The sequence below is a fragment of the Acomys russatus genome, chromosome 17, assembly GCF_903995435.1.
Source record: "Acomys russatus chromosome 17, mAcoRus1.1, whole genome shotgun sequence".
Taxonomy (NCBI): domain Eukaryota; kingdom Metazoa; phylum Chordata; class Mammalia; order Rodentia; family Muridae; genus Acomys; species Acomys russatus.
Genome location: NC_067153.1, coordinates 63828418 through 63853949, shown reverse-complemented (window position 1 = coordinate 63853949; position 25532 = coordinate 63828418). Strand labels below are relative to the sequence as shown.

The following is a 25532-nucleotide window of genomic DNA, read 5'->3' as shown; positions in this document are numbered from 1 at the left end:
CAGAGCTGGTTTGCTTGAGAAACGCGGTGATTCCTCAGGCCACAGCTTCTGGTGGCTAAGATGAACTGTCTGTGGGAGCAGGTGTGTGGCACACAGACTGCTTTGGGAAGCTAAGTGTCATCGAGACTATGAGATGACCAGAGTTGACAAGGCTTTGAAGGAATGTGGGTATGCTGGAACCTTTAGAAAGGACAGTGTTCAGAAGGGGCAAAACCAGGGCACGCAGACTCAATTTCCCATCACCTCTAAGTGCTCCTCACCCACAGATGACCATTCTGCTCTGTGTTTACTGGAGGCGACACCATTTCCCTCCCCAAAGCTTTCCAAACCACGACTGAGTTTCCCGTTCATTGTGGTCCCCAAGCGGTACTACGTGTTAGTGGCCTGTAGACTCATTCCCAACTACCCCCTTGGGGGGTAAAAAATAAAACATTTCCCCCTAGGCTGGCCCCAGCTAACCCAGAATTAAAGTAGAAGGACTGGCGGCCTCCTGGAGACTAACCCTACCTCTCTAGGGGTGGAAGTGTACTCAGGTAATGTCTGGGAATTCACAGGTGCCACCGCAGGGTAAGATTAAAGGTAGAAACCTCACTCTTCCTCGCACCTTTCTCTACTGTCTGACTGATGTGACAAGTGTCACCGTGTCTCTGCTGAATGGAGCCGCAGGCACTGTCAACACAGGTGACTGCTGGGCACCGTCAGACCACGCCCAAGCGTAGCCACGTGGCTCTGGCTACCATGCTGGTTCTCCAGTTACGTCAACACTTTAAAGGCTGCAGCAGCATGCAAAAGGATTTCATTTCATTAAAAAAAAAAAGTTAAGAAAGGTCTTCAGGAGATGGTGAGTTTATTTTGTCTCGTCTGGATAGAGGTTTGATTTGCTCTCGAATGTTCCAGGTGGTGACTAGGAAGAAAGCACAGGCTGTGGAGGTCTACTCAGTGTGGTCGTCTCCCTCATCCTCGTCTTCGCCGTCCATACAGAGAGCAGCATACTTGCTTGCAGAACTGAACTTCTGTAATGAGGGACAAGGTAAGGGGAGCCCAAGATTCTCCTACTAAAACCTAGAAGCAGGGTGTTAATGCTTTGGCATAAATGAAGTCAAGACCATACCCATTGCTCTGTGGGTAGCACGTTCTATTGCAGCATCCAGGGAGGGCCAAGGGTTACACAAACTCACCAGCCGCACATGCTCTGAGAGAGCTGAGAAAGGCTGTCTCAACAAAGAGTCCACCTCAGCTTTCTCACTAATTTAAACAAACACCAATGACTCATTTCCAATTCCTCCAGTCTCAAGAAAAAAAGGAGTCTGACGCAAAGCTGGGAAGTGGAGGCAAGCACACGACGACACTTACGGAGGCTGGAGTCTCCTCAGGTCTCTTTGGCTCAGGTGCACTTCTGGAGTCTTGATCTTTCCTGCCATCTTTCCTGCAGAGACAACACCACAGACCACCTGCTCAACAGCGTTGCTAGGACAGCTCATTACTTTCATTTCCCAGCCTAGTTTGTTCACAGTGGTAGACCTGGTAACACTCAAGAGAACCAAGAAAAAGACCACTGCAAGGGCTGGAGAGATGGCTCAGAGGTTAAGAGCACTGGCTGTTCTTCCAAAGGTCCTGAGTTCAATTCCCATCAACCACATGGCGGTTCACAACTATCTACAATGAGTTCTAGTGCCCTCTTCTGGTGAGCAGGCAGAACACTAGGTACATGATAAATAAACCTTAAAAAAAAAAAAAAAAAAAATCTCTGCATCATCTATCATAAACAGCAAGGAGAAAACACGCATACCTGTCCAGGTCCTTGGAGTGGTCTCTGTTCCCTCCGTCCCCAGGGCCGCGGCTGGAGCTCCCAGTTTGGCCTTTTGTGACACCCACTCCATCTATTTTATTTTCATCTGTTTAACAAAAAAATGCAAAACCAAATTCAAGGCATGTAAAGTGACCCATCTCCCTGCCCTAGTTCTCCTTTGAGCTGCAGGAAGCATGTATTAATGAGAATTAACCCTACGGCCCTTTTTCCCCGTTGAAAAGTCCTACTGTAGCGAGCACTGCCTGGAAGAGCAATACAGAAACAGCAGCTAGATTGTTCTGTGGTGACCCTGGCGCTAATGGTGACATGTTTATTCCTGTCCAGTTAATTTCTCCACCAAGGCAGGCTTACTAGGAAGAGGCAGCTCCACGCACTCTTAGTAGAGGCCATTCCTGCCCTCCACTGGCAGAACAAGAGCATTATAAAGCCAGGTATGTTCCAGGACAGCCAAAGTTATGTAGAAAAACTCTGTCCAGAACCACCCCCCAAAAACAAACAAGCAAAAAAGGGTGCAAGACGCCTGGGGACTGGCGACTCTTGAGGCAGCTGGAGACTGACAGGGAGGGAGGCATTTTCAGCAGTGTGGTTGTTGGTAAGGTGCCAGCACTTTTGTAAACCTCAATAAAATCGAGTAGCAGGCCACTCCCCCACAAAGGCCACGAAAGTAGACAGTGGCCAGCTGGGAACTGTGGGACTGGCAAGGAGGAAACAGGACAGGCAGCAGGGTGGCATGGACTAGGTGTAGACACGCGATGTGCAAGTATGGAAGTGTTATAGCAAAACCCAAGCATCGAAAAAAATACTGCAGCTTTCACTAAAAAATGTTCTTCTTCCCAGGCAATGGTGGCGCACACCTTTGATCCCAGTATTCAGGAGGCAGAGGCAGGCGGATCTCTGTGAGTTCAAGGCCAGCCTGTTTTACCGATCCAGGACAGCCAGGGCTACACAGAGAAACCCTGTCTCAAAAATACAAAAGCATCAAACAAAAATTCTTTGGCAAGGCTGCTTGTCCCTATAATTTTTCTTCAGTCATTTTTATTCTATGTGTATCACCTGGGTATGTGCACCACATATGCCTGGTCCTTGTGGAGGTAGGAAGAGGGCATCAAATGGCCTGGAATGAACTGGAAGTATGAGCCACCACCACATGGGTAACCTGTGTGTAAGCCGTGGCTGTGCTTGCACTCAGAGCTTTGACTGGTTTCTTGGCATGGGCTCACCTTTCCTTGATGGTCCTTCCTCAGAGGGCTGAGCTGCAGCTACCTTCCCCCCAGCACTGGAACAAAGCAAGCAACCAGCCATCAATGTTCACAGGAAAGACGACACAAGCTCACACCACCTCCCCAATGTAGCACGTTGTCTCTATAGAGACAAGAGCCCCCATCCTCAACACAGAGTACAGGAGAGACAGCGAGCAGTCACCTCCACACTCAGCGCCTATGCTCTGGAGACCAGTCAGCAAGGGATGCTGCTTAAGTCTCATAAGCGACCACAGTTACACTGAATACAAACTTTAGGTAAGTATTCCCACCATAGCTCATCAAAAGTGACACCAATGGCAGCAACAAGACAGATGTGGCTTTGACACAGCTGAGTGTGAATTATACAGGAGGCACTGCATCTGCACCTCCACAAAGCCAGGCTCCCTCAGGGCATCTTCCAGCTAAGCAGCTGCTGCTGCAGCCTACTCACCTTGCAGGGGACGGCTGCTCTGTGTCTGAGCTCTGAGATCGGGCAGGAGGGTTAGCGCTTCTCTTCACCCACGCGTTCTCCTTTGGTGGAGGGGCTGGCATTACCTTTAGAGGCTGGTCAGGCTTAGGAGGTTTAGAGGTTGGAGAGTGACAGTCGTCTTCTTTATTAAGGACTTCGTTTTCTAGCGACTTCTCACTCTCTCTCCTTCGTGTATCTGTCGGGGGAGAGATGCTCACTGTATTGTGCTCACCTGGACAGCGGCAGTGTGAGCGGACACACCGCTGCACAACTCCTTTCCACCAGTCGAGACTCTGAACTACAGCTTGGCTGCCTATCAGTGATAGGGTTGGCCTTAACTGTGGATGACATGCACATGAGCGGGACCACGGCTCAACTCCAACTCAGCAGACAACTGTCTTCACATGGGAACAAAACCCAGACACACTTCCATGTACATAAACACTTTTCTGGAGCCTTGGAGCCAGCTTTGCCAGGCTTTGTCATCAGAAGTACAAGGGCCACCACAGTGGCTACACAGAGCTGCGCCACACTTAGCCAGAAGGACCGCGGCATCATGTGACCTGGCTACTACAAAGGGAAAACATTTCCAGAAAACTCTTGTAACACTTGGCTCAATTTACAAATCACTTTGGTGTTAATGATGGTATACCTATGTTTCCACAGGGAGTAAAAAAATATGGCTACCAACCAAACTTATAAAGATTAGATCTGACCATACGTTTGCCTTGAGCTGTTTTAAAATACTCAAGAGCAACTCATCTTGGAGGTAGGAGAGCTTAGGCAACACCGGGCCACAGTAAGGGAAAGGCACTGTAAACACGCAGACACGCTGGTGAGCAGACAGACAGTAACTGGTGGGGAGGAACGACATTTCATCTGTCAAGGACGCTGCTTTGATACCACCTAAGCAACATCAAATAGCACCCTCCCCAAGAACAGCTCTAATTCCAGCGCAAAGTAAGGTGGCTCTGAAAAACCAACATATACCAATGACACAGAAAATAGAGGCCAGCAAGTATGGTTGCTTCCCACAAAAAACTGCTCACTCAGTGGAGAGGACAGATTGCTCCAAGCTCTCCTCCGGCCTCTACCACAAAATAAATGTTAAAAACAATAAAAACAGCCGGGCGTGGTAGTGCATGCCTTTAATCCCAGCACTTGGGAGGCAGAGGCAGGTGGATCTCTGTGAGTTCGAGGCCAGCCTGGTCTATAGAGCGAGTCCAGGACAGCCAAAATAACACAGAGAAACCCCATCTATGAGGAGTGTGGGGGTAAAGGATCAAAAACTCACCCAAAACAAAACCCAACAACCATTACCTAACAGTCAAAGGCTCGTTAGTGATGATTAAAAGACTAGGTAGGTCTGTGCTTGTCCTTCAGGCTTTGGAGGCCAAGATGTGTGTGTGTGTGAAACCCACCAGCCCTGCTAACTCAACAACTTCTGATCACTACTGGCGCAAGGCCAGTCTGGTCCACTCAGGTTTCAGGATACCCAAGGCCACATGGAAACCTTGTCTGAAACACTCTGGTTATGGAAAACAGGACACTGATACCCACCCTGGTCTGACTTACTTCTGCCAGAGGTGGCTGAGGTTCCAGTCTGTGATGACTCACTTCCTGTCCTTGACCGTTCTCTTTCCTGAGTTTCTTCACTTCGCCAACTTGGGTGTCTGCACACAAGAGATTAAAAAAGAAAAATATGGTGTTCAGCCCACTTAAGGCCACCATGAACCTGACACAGCTGTTTATAGAAATTGACACACACACTGTATATATACATATTTACAGATGAGAGTTTCTGTATATAGCCCTGGCTGTCCTGGACTCACTTTGTAGAGCAGACTGTCTAAGAGACCTGCCTGCCTGAGTGCTGGGATCACAGATCTGTGCCAGGCTATAATGTATGTATGTATGTATGTATGTATGTTTGTATGTATGTATGTATGTATGTATGTATGTATGTATTTATTTTTTGGTGAGTGCAGGCCATAGGCCAATCTTGGGACACTGTTTTGCCTGCATGTACGTTGGCTTGTAGAAGCCAGATGTGATTTAAGATCCCCTAGTACTGGAGTTACAGATGGTCATGACGGGAATCAAGCCTGGGTCCTCTGCAAGAGCAGCAGTGTTCTTAACCCCTGAGGCAAGCCCTTCAGCCACCTGGGTTTCTGCTTGCCTCTGCTGAAGGCCTGCTCTGAAGTACATGACACCGCCTTGAGACGGCGCGTTACACATGCTGGTGTAAATTCCAGGATCCCATGTCAGCCTCCTTGGCTCTGAGCATAACTGCACAAGTCACTCATGCACAACACTGCCATTCTCCTCTGTGTGGGTGTGGCAGCTCACACTTCTCATCGACACCCTCAGGAGGCATCCAAGGCTACCTTGGATCCAGGACTGTCACAACTAGAGACCCTGCCTCTCAAAGAAAACAAAACAATAAAAATAGAAACACCTGTATCATGAGTTTTAGTTTCTTAAAAAACTCAGGCATGTTATGCAAACAGGTTTTTGTTTTAGTCCCAGGTGTGGGAAATGGGGCTGATTCGGACTGTCCACAGGAGCAAACTATTTGCCTCCTGCAGGCCCTGGGAGGGGCCTTTGCCAGCCTTGGGTAGTTTTAATTCTGCGGACTCTGGTGAGGGAATGAATGCCAGAGCTGGGGTGGGGGTGGGGTGCTCCTAGAAGGAAGAAGTTGCTGCTCCTGGTGGATGCTGGTGCAGGTTGCTGAGAAGCTGGAGACACCTGAAACAAAGACTGAACTTGCCAGGGAACTTTGTCTTCAACCAGTAAGTAGCAAGTGGCTAAAGAGAACACCACCTTCACCCACTAACCTTTCTCCTACCCAGTGTTAGAAGGGACTGGGCTAAACCCCAAATAAAGTTAAAAAGTAGCGCCTTCTTAGGCCGGGCATGGTGGCACATGCCTTTAATCCCAGCACTTGAGGCAGAGGCAGGTGGATCTCTGTGAGTTCGAGGCCAGCAAGGCCTACAAAGTGAGTCTAGGATAGCCAAGGCTACACAGAAACCCTGTCTCAAAAAACCAAAAGCAGTGCCTTCCTAACAGTTCTTACTATGGCCTAAAGTCAAAAGAGAGAAATGCAGAGTCACTCCAGGTTACACTCAACAAGAAAACAAACCACTCTGGTTAGCTGAGGGATCATGCTGGCCAACTGCAGCACCTGGCAGCACAACACAAGTAGAAGGCTGGCCTGGGAGACTCTTTCAAAAACAAAAGTTGCTGCTGCTCCCCCCACCTAAAAAAGGTTTATTCATTATTATGTACACAGTGCTCTGCCTGCGTATACACTCACACACCAGAAGAGGGCATTGGGCCACATTATTGATGGTTGTGATGAGTCACCATAAGGTTGCTGGGAACTGAACTCAGAACCTCTGGGAAAGCAGACAGTGCTCTTATCTGCTGAGCCAATCCTCTCTCCAGCCCGTCTTTTTCTTTCTCTCTTTGTATGACAAGGCATATCCTGAACCACAGGTGTGCGTCACCACGATCAACAATGATTTCATAGCACTTTCTATTTCTACTAGTGGGCTTTACTTGATAGCTGCTCCTAAAGCAGAGACAGAAAACCTTCTGTTTTTTAGCGAAAGTCACAAAGACCAGGTTGGCCTTGAGATCGGCCTGCCCCTGACTCCCAAGGCTGCACATCAACACGCCCAGCTGATTATCTTCTTTGTAAAGAAATGACGTTAGCCTGGTGAGATGACTTGGTGGGTAAGGACACTTGCTGCCCAATCTGAGCGCCCACATAAGTGCCCTCTGCCTCGATGCACACCCACACAAATAGAAGAGAAAAACTGGGCAAATCTATTTTATGAAAACAGACATTAACCTCTGCACTGAGGGGCCACCAATTTCTACGTGTGGCAAGTGTAGCACAAGCCCTTTAGGAAGTCGCTAGTGTGCTGCTGTCTTGGACCCGAGTTGCCCGAACGCAACGCCGCCCCCCCCCACCCCCCGCGGCAGCAGTGGGAGGAGGCGCCCCTTGTGAAGACCCTCACCTCTCCCGCGGCCGGCGGTCTAGTTTTGGCTCGTCCAGTTGCCGCTGCAGCTTCTCCTGCTCCTTCTGCAGCCGCTCCTCCACCTCTCTCTCTCTGGCCGCTGTGTCCACGGGCTTCGCCCCTCCGAAGATCGAAGCCGCCCGACTGGACTGGGAGGTGCTAGCGGAGGAATCATCTTCCTTAGGAGTACTCCGAGGCTTTAGGTTCAGTTTGGGTCTTTGGGGGGGACCTGAGTTAAATGAAACTCTAAGTAACAGCTTCCAAGTCATCAGAGGTGACACTGACAGCCAGACTCTAGACACATCTCACAACCTTGTTCAAGATGGAACATCTGGAAGACGGGCATCTTCAACAGGTTAAAAGGACCGGGTACCATACGACAGGGAAGATTCGAGAGGTGTGTGGATCGAATGTGAAGGCCAGAGATCTCCAGGAATCCACTGTACACGTGTACTCGGCTACCCCAATACAGACGCAGCTGAACACAGCTGGCCCGCCACTAGTGCTGGAGACTGAACTCACTCTGATTCCCAAGCATACGGCAGACATTTCACAGACCAAGCTATTTCCCCAGCCACAACTATCTAGTGTCTTCATTTTTCTATGAAATTTAAAGTAGTCTGATTTTTTTTTTCCTCTTTCCAAATTATCAACATTACATTCAAAATAAACATGTGTTTTTCCCCCTACCCTTGATCAGGATGAAAATCAGGGGCCTGGTACATGGTAGATTACATCCTTAGTCCAGACAACTGATTATGCAAGGCATAGTGACTAGAAAGGGAAGCCCAAGTGCAACCACCTGATCTAACCAACAGAGCACGTGCCGCTTGCCCTGTGTCCTCAGCTTTTGTCATTTGTGCATGTTCTGTGTATACAAAGGCTAGAGGTTGGTATTAGGACACTTGCTCACCTTTTTTGAACAGGGCCTCTGACCCAGAGCTGGCTAATTAAGATAGGACTGCTAGGCAGGTGTGGTGGCGCACGCCTTTAATCCAGCACTTGGGAGGCAGAGGCAGGTGGATCGCTGTGAGTTTGAGGCCAGCCTGGTCTACAAAGTGAGTCCAGGACAGCCAGGGCTACACAGAGAAACCCTGTCTGGGGGCGGGGGAGGCTCAGAGAATACACAGCTAGTTATTTGGCAGAGTAGACTATGGAGTGAATGTAATTTACCAACACTTGCCTACTTCTCATTAGAATGTTTCCTTTTCCTTTAAGATGTCCATGTATTGATAAAAAACAGCTCACCAAGCACAATTATGTTTAGATGTTATGCTAAAAGCTACAGGAATAGGTGATAATCAGATTTAAATACAATACTGCATATTAAGCTTCTCAAAACTATGTTCATATTAAGACAGACTGATAGCCGGGCACAGTGTTGTACACTTTTAATCCCAGCATGCGGGAGGCAGAGGCAGGCAGATCTCTGCGAGTTCAAGGCCAGCCTGGTCTACAAAATGAGTCCACAATAACCAAGGCTACACCGAGAGACCCTGTGCTGAAAAACCAAAAATCCAGCAAGCCCCAAAGACAGGCTGGTGAGACAGTGCAGCTGTTAATGATGCTGCTGCTAGGCCTGACAACCTGAGTCTGATTTCCTGGATCCACACAGAAGACCAGACTCCCACAAACTACCCTAAGATGTCCCTGATGTGAGCACACAAACGACTATCAAGTGTGTATGTGTATATATTACACACAGATGGCCTGGGACCCACACACCTGTCTGCCTCTGCCTCCACATGCTGGGATTACATGTGGGCCCCACCCACAGTCCCACTTCTTAAGAGGATATCCAGACTTTGTTCAGCGGAGGCACTCAGGTGGGTACAAGGGCTCATGGGCTCATGGGAGGGAGCCCCAGGAGTTAAGGACAATGACCCTACACTTGGCTCACTTATGAGGCTGTCTTTCTCAGATGTGGCTATGAAGCTATTGACAAAACACTTAGAACCATTACAAGATGGCAGATAATTACAGACAGAACAGCAGCTTTCAGACAGCATCGCCACACTGAGCTTTGTTTTTAGCAATTAGGGCAGAATTTTCAGAATAAGCACACAACCACCTCACTATAATAAAACCAGTGTATCTGTTTTTAACATTATCACAACAACTGTTGGCTGGGCCCCTGGCTTTCCTCACCTATACTCCAGGGCAACAGAAGAGTGTGTTTATTAAAATTTACCCGAAGAACCTATATGCAAAGGCATTTAAAGTGAATAGATCCTGTTTTAGTTTTAGGATGCCATCCATCTCCAACTGCCCACTGTGCTCAGCTGCTTCTTTCACAATGTATGAACTGCGCTCCAAACCCCAGAGAGTCAGATGCACTCCACAACTCCGACCTCACAGCCCTCTGCTCCATGAAGAAAAGCCGAGTACCTCTGTCGTCACGCCTGTAGTCGTCCCGAGAGTAGTCATCTCTAGAGCTCCACGACCGATCGTCCCGCCTGTCGTAACGGTCTTCATAGCGGTCCCCACCTCCTCTGTAATCATCATCTCTGCGGTACCCACTTCCAAAGGCTCTTCTGCCACTGCCTATCCTCGAGTCATAGCCTACAAACACACCTCAAATTGTGGTCATGCAGAAAAGGGAAAAAAGCAAAAAAAAAAAAAAAAAAAAAAAAAAAAAAAAAAAAAAATCAGCACCGGAGCACTATTGTGACTACCTCGGTCATAGTCTCTGCTGCCTCGGTCATCATAGCGATCTCTGCCCCCGTAGCGATCCATTTCTCGGCGGGGGCCGTCCCGATAGCCGTCCCGATAGCCATCCCGATACCGGTCTGAGTCGTAGCGATCTCGATACTCTAGAAAGAGAAGAATACAGGCAGCACCTCTCCTTTCCCCTCTCACAGCTCATCAACTTGGTTCTCACTGTGATTCAGTTTTTATACAGTTTAACCAACCCCCAAACCAGAACCATTTGTACCGAGCTAAAAACTGCTCAGTATTTATTTCTTAAAAACAAACAAACAAACAAACAAACAAACAAACAAAAAACAACCCTGAAGGAATGGCTTGTTTGGCAGAATGCTTGCCTAGCACACAGAGGCTCTAGGTTTAATCCCTAGGACCAAACTACCGCTTGGGAGGTATAAGCAGGGGGCAGAGCTCAAGGTCACCTTCCTGTCAGCACCAAAATCCCCCACAAAATAATCACAGCTACAGATGCCAGGCTGGCCTCTAACTAACAGGGACCCACTGGCCTCTGCTTCCCGAGTGCTGGGACTAAAGGTGTGCGCCACCACGCCTGGCTCTATAGCTGGGACATTATGTTTGCTACCAACCAGGCAAAGACTGCTTGGAATAAAGGTGTGCACCAACACACCTGACAAAATTAAAACCTTAAGGTCAGGTGTCAAGGCACACAATTTTAACCTCAATACCTAGGAGTGTTATGCAGGCAGATCTCTTGAGCCCCAGCCAGCCAGGACCACATAGTGAGACCACCTCAAAAACAAACAAAACCTAGGAAATAACACAATACAGTACTATTTTCCAATTGGTTTTCCAGTTGGTTTTTGCTACTACATGCATGTAATGTTATAAATATAATAATTTCTATTATTTTTATTATTTATTTATTTATTTTTTTGATTTCTATTATTTTTAAATCTTGATGGTCCTTTTAAATATATTTTAAGGAAGGCCAATCACTTTATCCATAGACATTTTACCACAGACTTAGCTGAGGCTGTTCCACCTGTACTCTCACACCAGGCTCTTCCATTGTTACCAATGTCAGTGAAAGCAGTCTCCGCACAGAGTACAGCACAGTCACACAGCAGCTCTTGGCTGTTTTTCACACAGAATCTTCCTGATGACATTTATTAAGCATTTAATTGACTTTGTAGATGTCACATCTCTGTATGTAGGTCAGTGGCTAACCTTGCATGGTGTTTCTCAAACACCACCTATTTGATTTTTGGAGACAGGGTCTCCTCACGGACCTGTAATACACTAAGAGGCCAGGCAGCAGGTTCTAAACGATCTACTTTCACCTCTCCACACCTGGCCTTCAACAGGGTCACTAGGAACCCACTCAGGTCCCCTGCTTGTGTGATGCACATTTCAGCATGCAATTGACCCACCTCTTTACTCTGAGTACTCCCCCCGCGACCCCCCAGACAGGGCTTCTCTGTGTAACCCTGTCTGTCCTGGACTCACTTTGTAGACCAGGCTGGCCTCGAACTCACAGTGCTCCACCTACCTCTCCTCCCAAGTGCCGGGACTAAAGGCGTGCGCCACCATGCCCGGCTGACCCACCTCTTTATAAGTAATCGTGTCCAAAGGAAAAAAAAAAATGCCTGCATTTTCTATTTGCTTTACTTCCCCCCCCTAAATTAAGAGCTTATCAAATTCCTTTTCTGTATTTGCCAGCACTTTATATTAACAAAACAAATAACCTCCCCTCCCAAACACCACAGAAACAAAAGAAACTCTCTAAGTCACTCCTCAATTTCTAGCTGCTAACGTACAAATAGACCAAATAGAAATAGACCCAAGAAAGCCTGAACTTACTGTCTCCAAAGCTGTCATCGCCTCTTCTAGGAGGGTAGTCATCAAAGCTGTCTGTGGCAGGACGGGCCCTCCAGTCTGTGTCTGTTTTGTCAGAATCCCGATTTCTATCTCGACCAAAAGAACGATCATCCCTGTCTGCAGACAGAAAAACAAGTTAGCTCACCAAGACACTGCGAAGCTCTCAGACACCGCCCTTCACACCATGCCTCATGGCTTCTATGGCCCAGGCCTTGCAGTTGCTCTCTCCAAGTAACTGATCCATTCTTTTCTTCAAATATATTTTAACTAATTTAGTGTTTACCTGTATCATATTAAAGCTCAAGGTGTAAGTAGCCCATTTAGTTATAGATTTCAGGCTCAAGGCTGGTCAGTACTTTGAATTCTAAAGTGGGGACAGGAGATGCTAGTAGTAATCCCTTCACCTGAGGCAGATCTGCCTAATGCAGCCTCAGATTCCTGTGGGGAGGACTGAGTCACTACAGGACATCACCTCTCCAGCACCACAATGTCCTACCAGTTCTCTCACCTTTATCCTGTGCTTGGTCAGCAACGTCCACTCGAATTCTCCTGTTACCTAGAGACTGAGAGCACAGGATCTGATTACCCAACCTTGCTAGCTTAAAAATTCCTTATAAAGCTGGGTGATAGCAGCACACACCTTTAATCCCAGCATTCAGGAGGCAGAGTTTGAGGCCAGCCTGGTCTATAGCACGAGTTCTAAGTCAGCCAGGGGGATGCTGGAGAAAACCTGTCAATTCTCAATCAGCTACATTCTGGTAACTACAGCCCTCAGGAGGCAGAGACAAAAGACAAGAAGTCACTCCAGGTCCCAGGCCAGCCTGGAATATATGGGAGACCCAGCTTCAAAACGAAGAAGCACTCAAGGTCACAGCAGCCACACAGCAGAGACTACTACCCACAACCGCACAGGTTTTTTCACTCAACAGTATTTTTGTGTAGCTAAGGTTCCTCAAGAGATACCTTGATTTCCCCCTTTCAAGCTACCCTTTCAATACTTTGACCAACTGCTGAGATTATAGGCATGAACCAGGGTGTCTGGCTGTATCCACGAATTTTTATCACTATCTGATGCAGATTATGGCGTTCAATCATTATTCAGGGAACATATTTCTAAGAGCTGTTAACTTATAATTATATCAAACGGTAGGTCTACACTATGGAATCTGATCAAGAATTTCTGGAGTTAAACACACCCAGACCTGAAAAGATACACTTTGATATGAACTGGTTTACTTTTCTACCTGCCTGTATGAAGGAGGCTGTAAGGAGGCTTAATAGAAATATGTTTTCTTGCCTAAAATTCCATCGGAAGTTCTTCCCTCAATTAGCAGGGAAGCGTACTTCAAATGACATCAAGAGGGCTGCAGAGATGGTTCAGAGGTTAAGAGCACTGGCTGCTCTTCCAAAGGTCCTGAGTTCAATTCCCAGCAACCACATGGTGGCTCACAACCATCTGTAATGAGATCTGGTGCCTATGCAGGCAAAACACTGTATATATGATAAATAAATAAATCTTTTGTTAAATTTTTTTTGTTTTTTAAATAAATAAATCTTACACAAACAAAACCAATGACATCAAGCATCACTTGGCTTGGTAGAGACGCAGAGCCCCGCCCCATTTCCTTACCTCTTCATTGAGACTCAGGGCGCTGAGCAGAGAGTCCAGGTCCTCAAACTCTGCATAGCCAAAACCTTTCAACCTGTCTGGATTGCTGGGCTCTCGTGGTAAGCGCACAGCACTGATCTGAGAGAATAAACAAACAAATAGGTAAAATAAACAAAAAACTCCAGCCCAAAACAAATAGCAATCAGTAAATATGTCATTAACTGCACTGGAGAACATACAAGAAAATGCATGTCTCTAGGACAAAAACGGGCACAGGCCTGCAGACAGACCATCGCCCACTCTCCAAACCTCATCAATTCAACTCTTAAACACCATGGACTCTGCTGCCTTCCATTTTTTTAAAAACTTAGGGCATGGCCCATTCCACAATCAGTTTACTTTAGCTGCTACCCTCAACATCCCACAACAGTCTGGCATGAACCTGCTTACATTTAATCCTCTGAAGAATTCCTTAATGGAGTCCTCTGTCACATCATAGGGCAGATTCCCTAGGAAAGCGGTGTAGGGCGGCGACTTGGGCAGACGGCTCCGGTCGATATTGGGTTCCCGAGCAGCCCGTGGAGCAGTGGGAAGGATGGAGCGGTCAATGGGAGGTGCCCTATACACGTCGTCATCATTACTGTGCCAAGCTGTTGACACTAGGATACAAGAGCAGACAAAAGGGAGCTGGGAAACTGAGCGCGGCAGAGCACTGTAGGCTGAGAATAGGATCCACGTGAGTGAGCGAGGCCAGCCTAGGTCACAGAGTAACACTGTCTCAAACTTTTGAGGCCAACCTGGCATTCACAGTGAATTCCAGGCAGTCAGGACTATATAAAAAGACCTTGTATTGGGCTGGAGAGATGGCTCAGAGGTTAAGAGCACTAGCTGTTCTTCCAAAGGCCCCAAGTTCAATTCCCAGCAACACAATTCACAACCATCTATAAAGAGATCTGGTGCCCTCTTCTGGCCTACTGGCTCACATGCGGGCAGAACACTGTATAAACAATAAATAAATCTTAAAAAAAAAAAAAAAAAAAAAGTTTTAGCCGGGAGGTGGTGGCGCACGCCTTTTAATCCCAGTACTTGGGAGGCAGAGGCAGCTGGATCCCTGTGAGTTTGAGGCCAGCCTGGTCTACAAAGCGAGTCCAGAATAGCCAAGGCTACACAGAGAAACTGTCTCGAAAAAACCAACCAACAAACAAACGTTTTATTAAGTATACGGCCTCGTCTAAAATATAGCAAGTTCAGGTCAGAAAGGGTTGAACAGATCTTGTCTGAAACACACATGTAAGCTAATAAGAAAAGCAGAAACTTTTACCCTCACCAAGAAGAAACCCAGGTCAAGTGGTACAAGTCTGCATTCTCAGTACTAGAGGGTCTCCATGGGCTCCAGCTCAGCCAGGGCTGCTCAGTGAGAATACCCTCCAAAGAACCGAAACACCACAAACCCAAGACTGCGTAGGCACAGTATTTTGTTACCCTCATAAGTGATGTTGAAATGCTATTGGCATGAAGTTGAAGTGAAAACAGAATGAGGGAAAGAAATGAGAATTAAGTAATGATGTGGGGAAATACAGAGCAGGCAACGCCGCGTCTTCTGGGCTAGTCTTGTGCATTCAAAGAGAAGCAACAGCGGCGGGCACTGACGGCGGGCACCACCACACCCAGGACCAGCACGCAGCTCTTAAAGTTCACTTCAGTTTGACAGTTACCCGAAGATTAGACTAAATACCAACACACACACAAATTTTAGGCTCTAAAGTAAGAGCCTTTCCAACCACAAATGAGGCCAATTATAGAAACCATTTTGTCTGGAAACAGTACATTTTAAGGACAATGGTGGCCTAAGGACAGTACAGAGAGAAATTACCATCTCCTTCCAGGTCGTCGGTCTCATCAGCCCAGCTGACTGGTTTGGAGACATAGGTGCTTCCTCCACCAGCTCCCCCGTCCTCAGCTAGAAAGTCTGTCAGGGAGATGGTTTTCCCCTTCTTATTCTTCTTTTTTGCTGGGGGGGGAAAAAAAAAAAAAGATTACTCAGTAACCCTCAAGTATGTTTTATCCTTAAAAGACCATTAAAGACATTTAAAAGAAATCACCAAAGACCCACCAGATGACTAGACTATGGAATTCACATTATAAGAACGTTATGCAAGCTGGGTGCCAACACTGTGAGTTCAAGGCCAGCCTGATCTACAATACAAGTTCAGGACAGACAGCCAGGGCTACACAGAGAAACCCTGTCTTGAGAAACAAAAGCAAACAAAGAGCCGCCGAGGCTGGAGGACGCCGTGTGAAGAGAGGCCCACATAGCCCACGTGCTAGCTCAGCCAGCATGGAGTCCCGGGCCAATCCTCAGCACTGTGTAACACTGTAGGTGGCAGGACGCATTTGAAACACCACTTAGGTAGAGGCAGGAGGATCAGAAGGTACACTACAGCTGATACATGATACATTACTAGCTGTGTGTGCACGCACGCACATACACACACACCATTACAGAAAGGGAAAGCTGCCTGTCAGCACTCCCAGGAGACACCCTTCTCTTTCTTCTGTACAATCCACTCATCCAGGGCCTAATAATATACAAGTAAGGCAAAGTCTCTACACCCTGAGCTACAATCCCTCCTCCCACCTGAAATTTTTAGTCAGTGGGGAAGGCAGGAAGATCTCAGAGTTGGAGGCCAGTCTGTTCTACATAGAGAAACCTTGTCTTGAAAAACCAAAGAAAGGGCTGGAAAGATGGCTCAATGGTTAAGAGCACGACCTGCTCTTCCAGAGGTCCTGAGTTCAATTCCCAGCACCCACATAGTGGCTCACAACTGTCTATAATGTAATCTGATATCCTCTTCTGCAGATAAAGCACTCATATGCAATAAATAAAATAAGTAAATCTTAAAAAAAAAAAAAAAAAAACCAAACAAAGAAAACTTTGATTTAGGAATTACTTAAAACAGAAAAAAAAAAATTCTAGTAAAGCAAGCTAGTCTTGAGTTCAGAGCTCACCTGTTACGACCTCACTATGCCCTGCAATAAAAATAAAGTACTTCCTAAACAACAGAACTGACTGGAGAGCTGGCTCACAACCACCCAAAACTCCAGGGAATCTGGAGCTTTCTGAGTTCCTCAGGTACACACATGATGCCAATACAAACACACAAGCAAAACACTCAGAGATAAAACAAATCTAAATAATTCAAAATCATGCCTTGTACATTCATGGCTCCTTAAATACAAGGATAAAAGACACCTCTACCCCATCTAATGTTACATGACACTGTGTGTGTATTGTCCATGTACTAAATGGCCGCAGAGGAAGGCTCACAGTCTGTTTACAGAAGGAACGCAAGCCTCAGATATTTCCCTAGGAGGTGTCGATGCAGGCTACCACACACACAATCAATGCCTGCTGTTCTCTTTGGTATCTGAAGTCATTTCATTACTCACAGCGATCCGCCTGCCTCTGCCTCCTGAGTGCTGGGATTAAATGGATGTGCTACTTCACCCACCCAGCTTCATGGTTTTAAAAACCCCAAATCCAAAAAAAAAAACAAAAAAAACCCCAAATCCTACTTCTAATTTACTTCAACTCAAGAAAATAATCTAACTTGATACACCAATGCTTAATAGAAAGTTGCTTTCTCAAATTCAACTGTCAGAAAATAGAGGTGCCCTGTTTGCCAGATAGCATTATCAACACACAACAATCTCAAGCAGCAAGGGTTCAATGTTCAAACCAAATGACCCACAAACAGAAGCCAGCTATTAACCAGTCCTTTCTTTAAAATTTTTTTTTATTATAATGTATACAGTGATTTGTCTGCATGGCAGGAGAGGGCATCAGATCACATTATAGATGGTTGTGAGCCACCATGTGGTTGCTGGGAATTGAACTCAGGACCTCTGGAAGGGCAGTCAGTGCTTTAACCACTAACTCATCTCTCCAGCCAGACCACATGATCTTTTTTGTCCCTTCTGTTCTTCTGAATCAGCTGTTGACTGCTGTATCTCAAATTCTAAGGCTACAGTGCCAAGGTCCAGCCACTGAGCTGAGCTACAGTTGTAAACTTATTCTGTCTGAAAACAGTTAAGCAGAGGCTGGGACCTAAAGCTCCCATATTGCTCCAATTTACATGCAGATACATGTCTAGGAAGGTTCACGAAGCCCAGGCTGGCCAGCGATGGCCCCACATACCCAAGGATGACCTTCAGCTGCTCCACTGCTGTGACCACAGGCCCGCAGCAGCACACCAGGGTGGGCCCAGGGACACTGTGCAGCAGCACACCAGGGTGGGCCCAGGGACACTGTGCAGCAGCACACCAGGGTGAGCCCAGGGACACTGTGCAGCAGCACACCAGGGTTGGCCCAGGGACACTGTGCAGCAGCACACCAGGTGGGGCCCAGGGACCACTGTGCAGCAGCACACCAGGGGTGGGCCCAGGGACACTGTGCAGCAGCACACCAGGGTGGGCCCAGGGACACTTGCAGCAGCACACCAGGGTGAGCCCAGGGACACTGTGCAGCAGCACACCAGGGTGGGCCCAGGGACACTGTGCAGCAGCACACCAGGGTGGGCCCAGGGACACTGTGCAGCAACACACCAGGGTGAGCCCAGGGACACTGTGCAGCAGCACACCAGGGTGGGCCCAGGGACACTGTGCAGCAACACACCAGGGTGAGCCCAGGGACACTGTGCAGAAACACACCAGGGTGGGCCCAGGGACACTGTGCAGCAGCACACCAGGGGTGAGCCCAGGGACATGTGCAGCAGCACACCAGGGTGGGCCCAGGGACACTGTGCAGCAGCACACCAGGGTGGGCCCAGGGACAATGCAGCAGCACACCAGGGTGGCCCAGGGACACTGTGCAGCAGCACACCAGGGTGGGCCCAGGGACACTGTGCAGCAGCACACCAGGGTGGGCCCAGGGACACTGTGCAGCAGCACACCAGGGTGGGCCCAGGGACACTGTGCAGCAGCACACCAGGGTGGGCCCAGGGACACTGTGCAGCAGCACACCAGGGTGAGCCCAGGGACACTGTGCAGCAGCACACCAGGGTGGGCCCAGGGACACTGTGCAGCAACACACCAGGGTGGGCCCCAGGGACACTGTGCAGCAGCACACCAGGGTGGGCCCAGGGACACTGTGCAGCAGCCACCAGGGTGGGCCAGGGACACTGTGCAGCAGCACACCAGGGTGAGCCCAGGGACACTGTGCAGCAGCACACCAGGGTGGGCCCAGGGACACTGTGCAGCAGCACACCAGGGTGAGGCCCAGGGACACTGTGCAGCAAGCACACCAGGGTGGGCCCAGGGACACTGTGCAGCAGCACACCAGGGTGGGCCCAGGGACACTGTGCAGCAGCACACCAGGGTGGCCCAGGGACACTGTGCAGCAACACACCCGGGTGGGCCCAGGGACACTGTGCAGCAGCAACACCAGGGTGGGCCCAGGGACACTGTGCAGCAACACACCAGGGTGAGCCCAGGGACACTGTGCAGCAGCACCACCAGGGTGAGCCCAGGGACACTGTGCAGCAGCACCCAGGGTGGGCCCAGGGACACTGTGCAGCAGCACACCAGGGTGGGCCCAGGGACACTGTGCAGCAGCACACCAGGGTGGGCCCAGGGACACTGTGCAGCAGCACACCAGGGTGAGCCCAGGGACACTGTGCAGCAGCCCACCAGGGTGGGCCCAGGGACACTGTGCAGCAGCACACCAGGGTGAGCCCAGGGACACTGTGCAGCAGCACACCAGGGTGAGCCCAGGGACACTGTGCAGCAGCACACCAGGGTGAGCCCAGGGACACTGTGCAGCAGCACACCAGGGTGGGCCCAGGGACACTGTGCAGCAGCACACCAGGGTGGGCCCAGGGACACTGTGCAGCAGCACACCAGGGTGGGCCCAGGGACACTGTGCAGCAGCACACCAGGGTGGGCCCAGGGACACTGTGCACCCAGCAGCGTTAGGTACTATCTATTCACTGGCCTCACTGTGGCCACTTGGAGGGTAAAAATGCTGCTGCTGCTGCTGCTGGCCCAGCCAAGATGACCAAGTTCAACAGAACAGCAAGAAGGTAAGCTAGTCCCTTCCCGTCCCCACCACAGCATAATCTGGAATTAAACTAACCTTTGACATAATCTGGCTTAAACCAATTTGGTAGATCAAGGCTTCTTAACTCTTAACCTCTTAACTCAAATTCAGAAAAACAAACGCCTCATGCTTCATTAAAGTCACTTGATACTTCAAAATAAGCTAGAGAGCATCAACAAAACATGAAACCATTGTTAGAGGCTACCATTCCCTTCAACGATCTCTTCACATGTAGGCAGCAGGCTTGACCCCGGCACAGCAGTATTTGCACACTGACAAGCCATCAAGATCCCCCATGCCCTTTGTTCCTCCGACACCCATGGCCTTGGCATGTTTAAAACATTTCAAGTGTGGGGGCTGGGAAGATGGACTGTGGACTGCTCTTGCCGAGGACTCAAGCATGCGACCCCAGCTACAGGGGAGTCTGATGTCTGGCTCCATGGGTACCTGGACTCACGTGCATATATCCACATTTAGACAAACGTACACAATTAAAAAGATTTTTAAGGCCTGGTGCAGCTGCACATGCCTTTATTCCCAGCACTCAGGAGGTAGAGGCAGAAGGATCTCTTTGAGTTCAAGGTCAGCCTGGTCTACACAGCCAGCCTCAGGGCAGACAGGATAAGACATAGGGAGGACCTGTATCAAGAATAGGAAGCCTTCGCCACACAATGACTTACTTAACCGGTCCAATTCTTTCAATTCCTTCCTTAGGCTATCTCACCCTCAACATAAGCCATTTCATCCCTAAACTCCGTGTGACCAACACATCAACTCACAAAGCAAACTTGTTCACTTACTGAGCCAAGCCAGTCTGAGCAGAGGGGAGGCTCTGACACGCTCAGTAAGGGTCAATCTAAGAACTTCTAGACAGGCATGCACGGCAGCCTGCTCTAGCCTGCGGCAGGAGCTTCGCACATGAGGGAAGCACTCTAGCACTGAGCTACAGCCCCAGCATAACCGGCCATTACAGAAAGATACAATATGGCTGGGAGAGAGGGCTCAGAGGTTAAGAGCACTGTCTGTTCTTCTAAAGGTCCTGAGTTCAATTCCTAGCAACAACATGATGGTTCACAACCATTTATAATGAGATCTGGTGCCCTCTTCTGGCATGCAAGCAAAACACTGTACACATAATAAATACGTGGTAAAATGTTTAATCCCAGTACTCTAGAGGCAGGTAGATCCAAGTTCAAGGCCAACTTGGTCTACAAAGCCAAGTTCTAGGACATCCAGGAGGACTACACAGAGAAACCCTGTCTCAAAGAAACCAAATAAATAAATGTTCAAAAAATATATTCAACCCTGAAACTGGGAAACAAAAACAAACACAAACAAACAAAAAAGCTCTTTTTTTTTTTTTTTTTAATTTTTGGTTTTTCAAGACAAGGTTTCTCTGTGAAGCCTTGACTGTCCTGGACTCACTTTATAAACCAGGCTGAGGCTCAAACTCACAGCGACCCACCTGCCTCTGCCTCCCAAGTAAAACAGCTCAATTCTTAAATCAGGATCTTTCTCAGGGCTTGAGAGATGGCTCACTCAGCAGTTAAGAGCACTGGCTGCTCTTCCAGAAGACCCAGGTTCAATTCCCAGCACTCACAGTGGCAGGTCACAACTGTCACTAACTGCAGTTCTAGGGGACCTGATGCCCTCACAGCGACAACCAATGCACAGACAATAAAAATAAATACATCCACTTAGCTGGGTGGTGGCGCACGCCTTTAATCCCAGCACTAGGGAGGCAGAGGCAGGAGGATCACTGTGAGTTCCAGGCCAGCCTGGTCTACAAAGCAAGTGCAGGACAGCCAAGGCTACACAGAGAAGCCCTGTCTCTAAAATCAAAAAGCAAACAAAAAGCTCAAGGCCAGCCTGGGTCGGAGAGAGACCTTGGGGTGGGGAAAGTAAAGCAACAGCAGGATAAACCATATATGATCCTAAAACCTGGGAGGCTCAGGCAGGATGACCACCAGGCTGGACACCGCCTGCTCCCACCCAAGTATAAGCAACAAAAGTTTATTTGTATATTGCAACCTCTGGAACATGTGCATGTGTGTGTGCGTGTGTAAGAGGGGCTCATTATGTGGCCCTTGGCTGTCCCGACACTAATGAGGTCCGCCCGCCTGCTTCGGTCTTCTGAATGCTAGTATTACAGGCATGCCTTAAAACACACAGCTCCCTTGTGAACTACATCTCAAAGCTATTATTAAAGCAAACACACATACTTTTTAAGTCTGAAAGACTGTTTTCCTTCAACTGACAATAATCAGCCTTTGACTTCATAAATCTAAGTGTCCTGCAGAACAACGAATACTAGTACAGGGTGGAATCTGCAAAGAGCTGATTTGCATACATATACCTACAGCTCTCAAAACTATGAAGATCAACACTACAAAAACAACCATTTAACACCACCTTACTATAAAACCAAAAGAAACATCACAGCATGAATGTCATGTCAGTTAAGTTCCAGGCACTACATACACTAGTCACAATATGAATGCCTCTGTATCAAACACAGAGTTCCTTATTGCCAAGAAGTCTGCAAACTGTCTATTTACAAATGAAACTGAAGTACTTCACTTTAGTAAGTCATATAGCTAAAAATCCCTTTTCCTTGAGGCAGGATGTCACAGCAATCCTCCAGCCTCAACCTCCTGAGTCTGAGATGATAGAAGCAAACTACCATGTTGAGCTAAAACCCAACTGAAGAAGTACTGACCCACTCTCCAGATCCCTAGAAACTTACCCGGTCCTCAGCTGTCAGTCAGCTCTGAGACACTAAGGCACTGAAGGTCAGCAGTGGGTCACGTGACCTGGCATTGCCTCAAAGAAATGTTTCACCTTAGCAAGTAGTCATGAAGTTCTAACTGGCATTCTCATAGAGAAAACCAAGACTCATTTCCAACTCTGGGCACACTACCCACTCAAGGTTGGGTGTAATTGGAAGAAGAAAATGTGGTCAATTCTAAACTTTTCAAAGTCCGAGAGGTAATTTGTGCTGAGGTAACAGACCAAGCTACATTCCCTGAGCGAATTCCTAGGACAGAATAAACATGGAGCAAAGGTGACAGGGACATTACTAGGCAAATCTTTTAAACAACTGTGGACTACACTCAAGAGAGTAAAACCAAGGACACAGTGTACTAGGATGCCTTTTTTTTTTTTTTTTAACTTTACCTACTGTCTGATTGCACACAGGTCAGAGGACAACTTGCAGCAGTATGCTCTAGCCTCTGACACGTGGATTCTGCTAACTTGACAGCCCTTAGCCTAAGCCATCTCCTCAGTCCAGCATGTTCACAAAAGAGGAAATTCACTCAGACTCTCCTCAAGTGACACGGCAGTAAACGCAGCCAAGGAATATTCTTTAGGCTTAGATGATCTTTGAACCAGCAACTCCAGCTCAGCCATCCCCTCTCCGTGACGGCCTGCCCTGCCACCTGCAATGTGACCTTCAACAAGTCTGACATTTTTTCTTCAGCTGGGAGAAACTACCAATTCTTTGCATCACCTCACAGGCTTGTTAGGCACTGAACTAACAGAAGCTGTTACACTCAGGGTTGGAGATGTAGCTTGTTAGAGCACTTGCCCGGCATGTCCCCAGCGGGTTCAACAATGCAAGAGGGGGAAATAACGTCCCTGCCTCAAAGGCATCTAAATTCAGTGTTTCCCAAAGACAGAAACTCAGTGTTGCCAGGTGTGGTGTTCAACACTTCAAATCCCAGCACTCTGGAGGCCAGCCTGGTCTACATAGTTAGCTCCAGGACAGTCAGAGGTAATTTATAGAGACTTTGTCTCAAAATAAATATAGACAGCAATTTAAAAAGTTTTTTTTTTTTAACAGAATCGAGGGTCATGCTAGAGAAAATAAACTGTATGTCCCAAAGTAAAACTAATGCTAGGTGTTCAAAAGCCGTTGACATTCTTACAGGTCCACTGAAAATGCAAAAAGCCAAAACCAAACCAAACCAAGCCCCAACCAACCAAACCTCAGTTGCAACGCAGTGACATACACAGCCCATTAAAAAACAACAAAACAAAACAAAAAAAAAACCCCCACAGAACCTCTAGCTATTATTTTAACAACACCTTCTGGAAGGCTCCCAATTAGCTGGGAAAACGACCAAGCTGAATCATAACACTTAAAACTACCAAGAAAATGGAAGCTCTGTGTCCTGAAACGATCTGATTTCGTTCCCGACCTCTTCCTGGGATATATAGTCTGCACTCAGTAAAAAACAAAAAACTGTTGGTTGAAATCAAGAGGTGGAAAGAAAGAGGCACAGGCGAATCTAGGTGTCCGTCCCTACAGCTCCTCCCGAACACGTGGGCGCACGCTAGGTTCCCTACCCCCAATCGTAGTAGCGCCAACCTCCAACCCTAACACGCGCCCGTCTTCTGGGGAGTACGGAGGCCAGGCCACACTGCAGACCCGCCTGAAGCACCAAGCACAAGGTCACAGGCGAGCAAAAGAAGCCGACCGAGCAACAAAACCCAGGTGCGCCGAGACGCCGCTTCCGAGGCGCGCCCCGTCCACCTCGCCTCCCGGGCCGCGCACGCGCACCGCTGCGCTCCCCGGCCCCTCCACGGGCTCGCGCTCGCGTTCCAACCGCCCCCCCACTGGGGTCCGCAACGGCCTCGCGCCGCGGGGACCCCGGCCTAGGGCGCTCGGGTCCGCGCGCCAACCGCCTCCCTCCGCGCCCCGGGCGCAACGCCTCGCGCCCCCCGCGCACACGCCCCTCCGCTTGAAGCCGGAGCCCAGCCTCACTGCCCACGCCAGCCTCGCGCAGCGGGGCGCAGAGGGTGCGTGGGGGGGGGACGAGGCCTTCCCCCTCCCCCCGTTCAACATCCCGAGGCGGTAACCTGAAGCGGCCATGCCGCCCGCCTGCCGCAGCCCACCCCACCCCACCCCCAGGCCCGAAAGGACCGGGGCGCCGCCTGGCCACCAACCCCAACCTCCAGCAAGGAGCGGATCCAGCCCGGAGGCTGTTTCCGAGCCTGGTCCTTGGCCACGCTCGGCCGCTCACTCACCTGAGGCCGCCATGTTGGGAGAGGGAGAGAGAACGCAAAGGACCCGGATGCGGCAGTCACGTGATTATAGCGGGCGCGACGGGCTGGGAGACGCGGAAGCCAGGAGGGGGCGGGGAAGTGCGGACGGAGGCAGGAGGCGGGGCGCCGCCCGCCCTCCGCCTGCCACCCGCCGCCGCCGCCGCCGCCGCCGCCGCGCTGGGCTCGTAAAGCAGCGCGAGCGAGGAGGAGGTGGCGCGGCGTCCGACGGGAAGGCCGGCGCGACATGTGGCCGAGGGGGTGGGGTGGGGGTGGAGCCTGAGCTGTCGCGAAACCGGCTGCTTTACGTGGGGGCCCGGCGGGGTCGGGCGCCTGCCGCAAGGGCTTCTGGGAGGTGGCTGGGCGCGGAGGGCGGGGCGGCGCTCGCTTGGTTCCATGGAACCGGGTTGGAATCTAGAATGGGCGTGCCACAATTGGGTTTTTGTTTTGTTTTGTTTTTTTCATAAGGGAAAATTCTGGGTTTCTTTTTAAACCTCTTTTTTCTTTTCTTTTCTTTTCTTTCTTTCTTTTTTTTTTTTAAGGCAAAGCAAACGCAGCGTTCTGTAAAGTGGTTCGAGGTTGAGGTACCGTTTGAGGCTATTAGGAGCGTTGGGCTTCTGCCTCGCTTTAGCCCTCCCAGTTTATTGACAAGGCCCCGCGCCGAGTGCTGCGTGCTTCACTTTTATTCTA

The 25532-nt window shown here is 49.1% G+C and overlaps 1 protein-coding gene across 1 annotated transcript; it reads right to left on the bottom strand.

Moving 5' to 3' along the window:
• Positions 1-697: 697 nt before the first annotated feature.
• Positions 698-24967, bottom strand: Eif4b (eukaryotic translation initiation factor 4B). The gene is made up of 15 exons (XM_051160419.1): positions 24828-24967; positions 15573-15710; positions 14150-14358; positions 13721-13837; positions 12599-12653; positions 12073-12207; positions 10221-10358; positions 9934-10107; positions 7546-7774; positions 5096-5193; positions 3503-3716; positions 3031-3086; positions 1790-1895; positions 1354-1426; positions 698-1013 (listed from the first exon to the last, which is right to left on the bottom strand). The coding sequence occupies exons 1-15, from the start codon at positions 24838-24840 to the stop codon at positions 933-935; spliced, it is 1836 nt and encodes a 611-aa protein (XP_051016376.1). The 5' UTR covers positions 24841-24967; the 3' UTR covers positions 698-932.
• Positions 24968-25532: the final 565 nt, after the last annotated feature.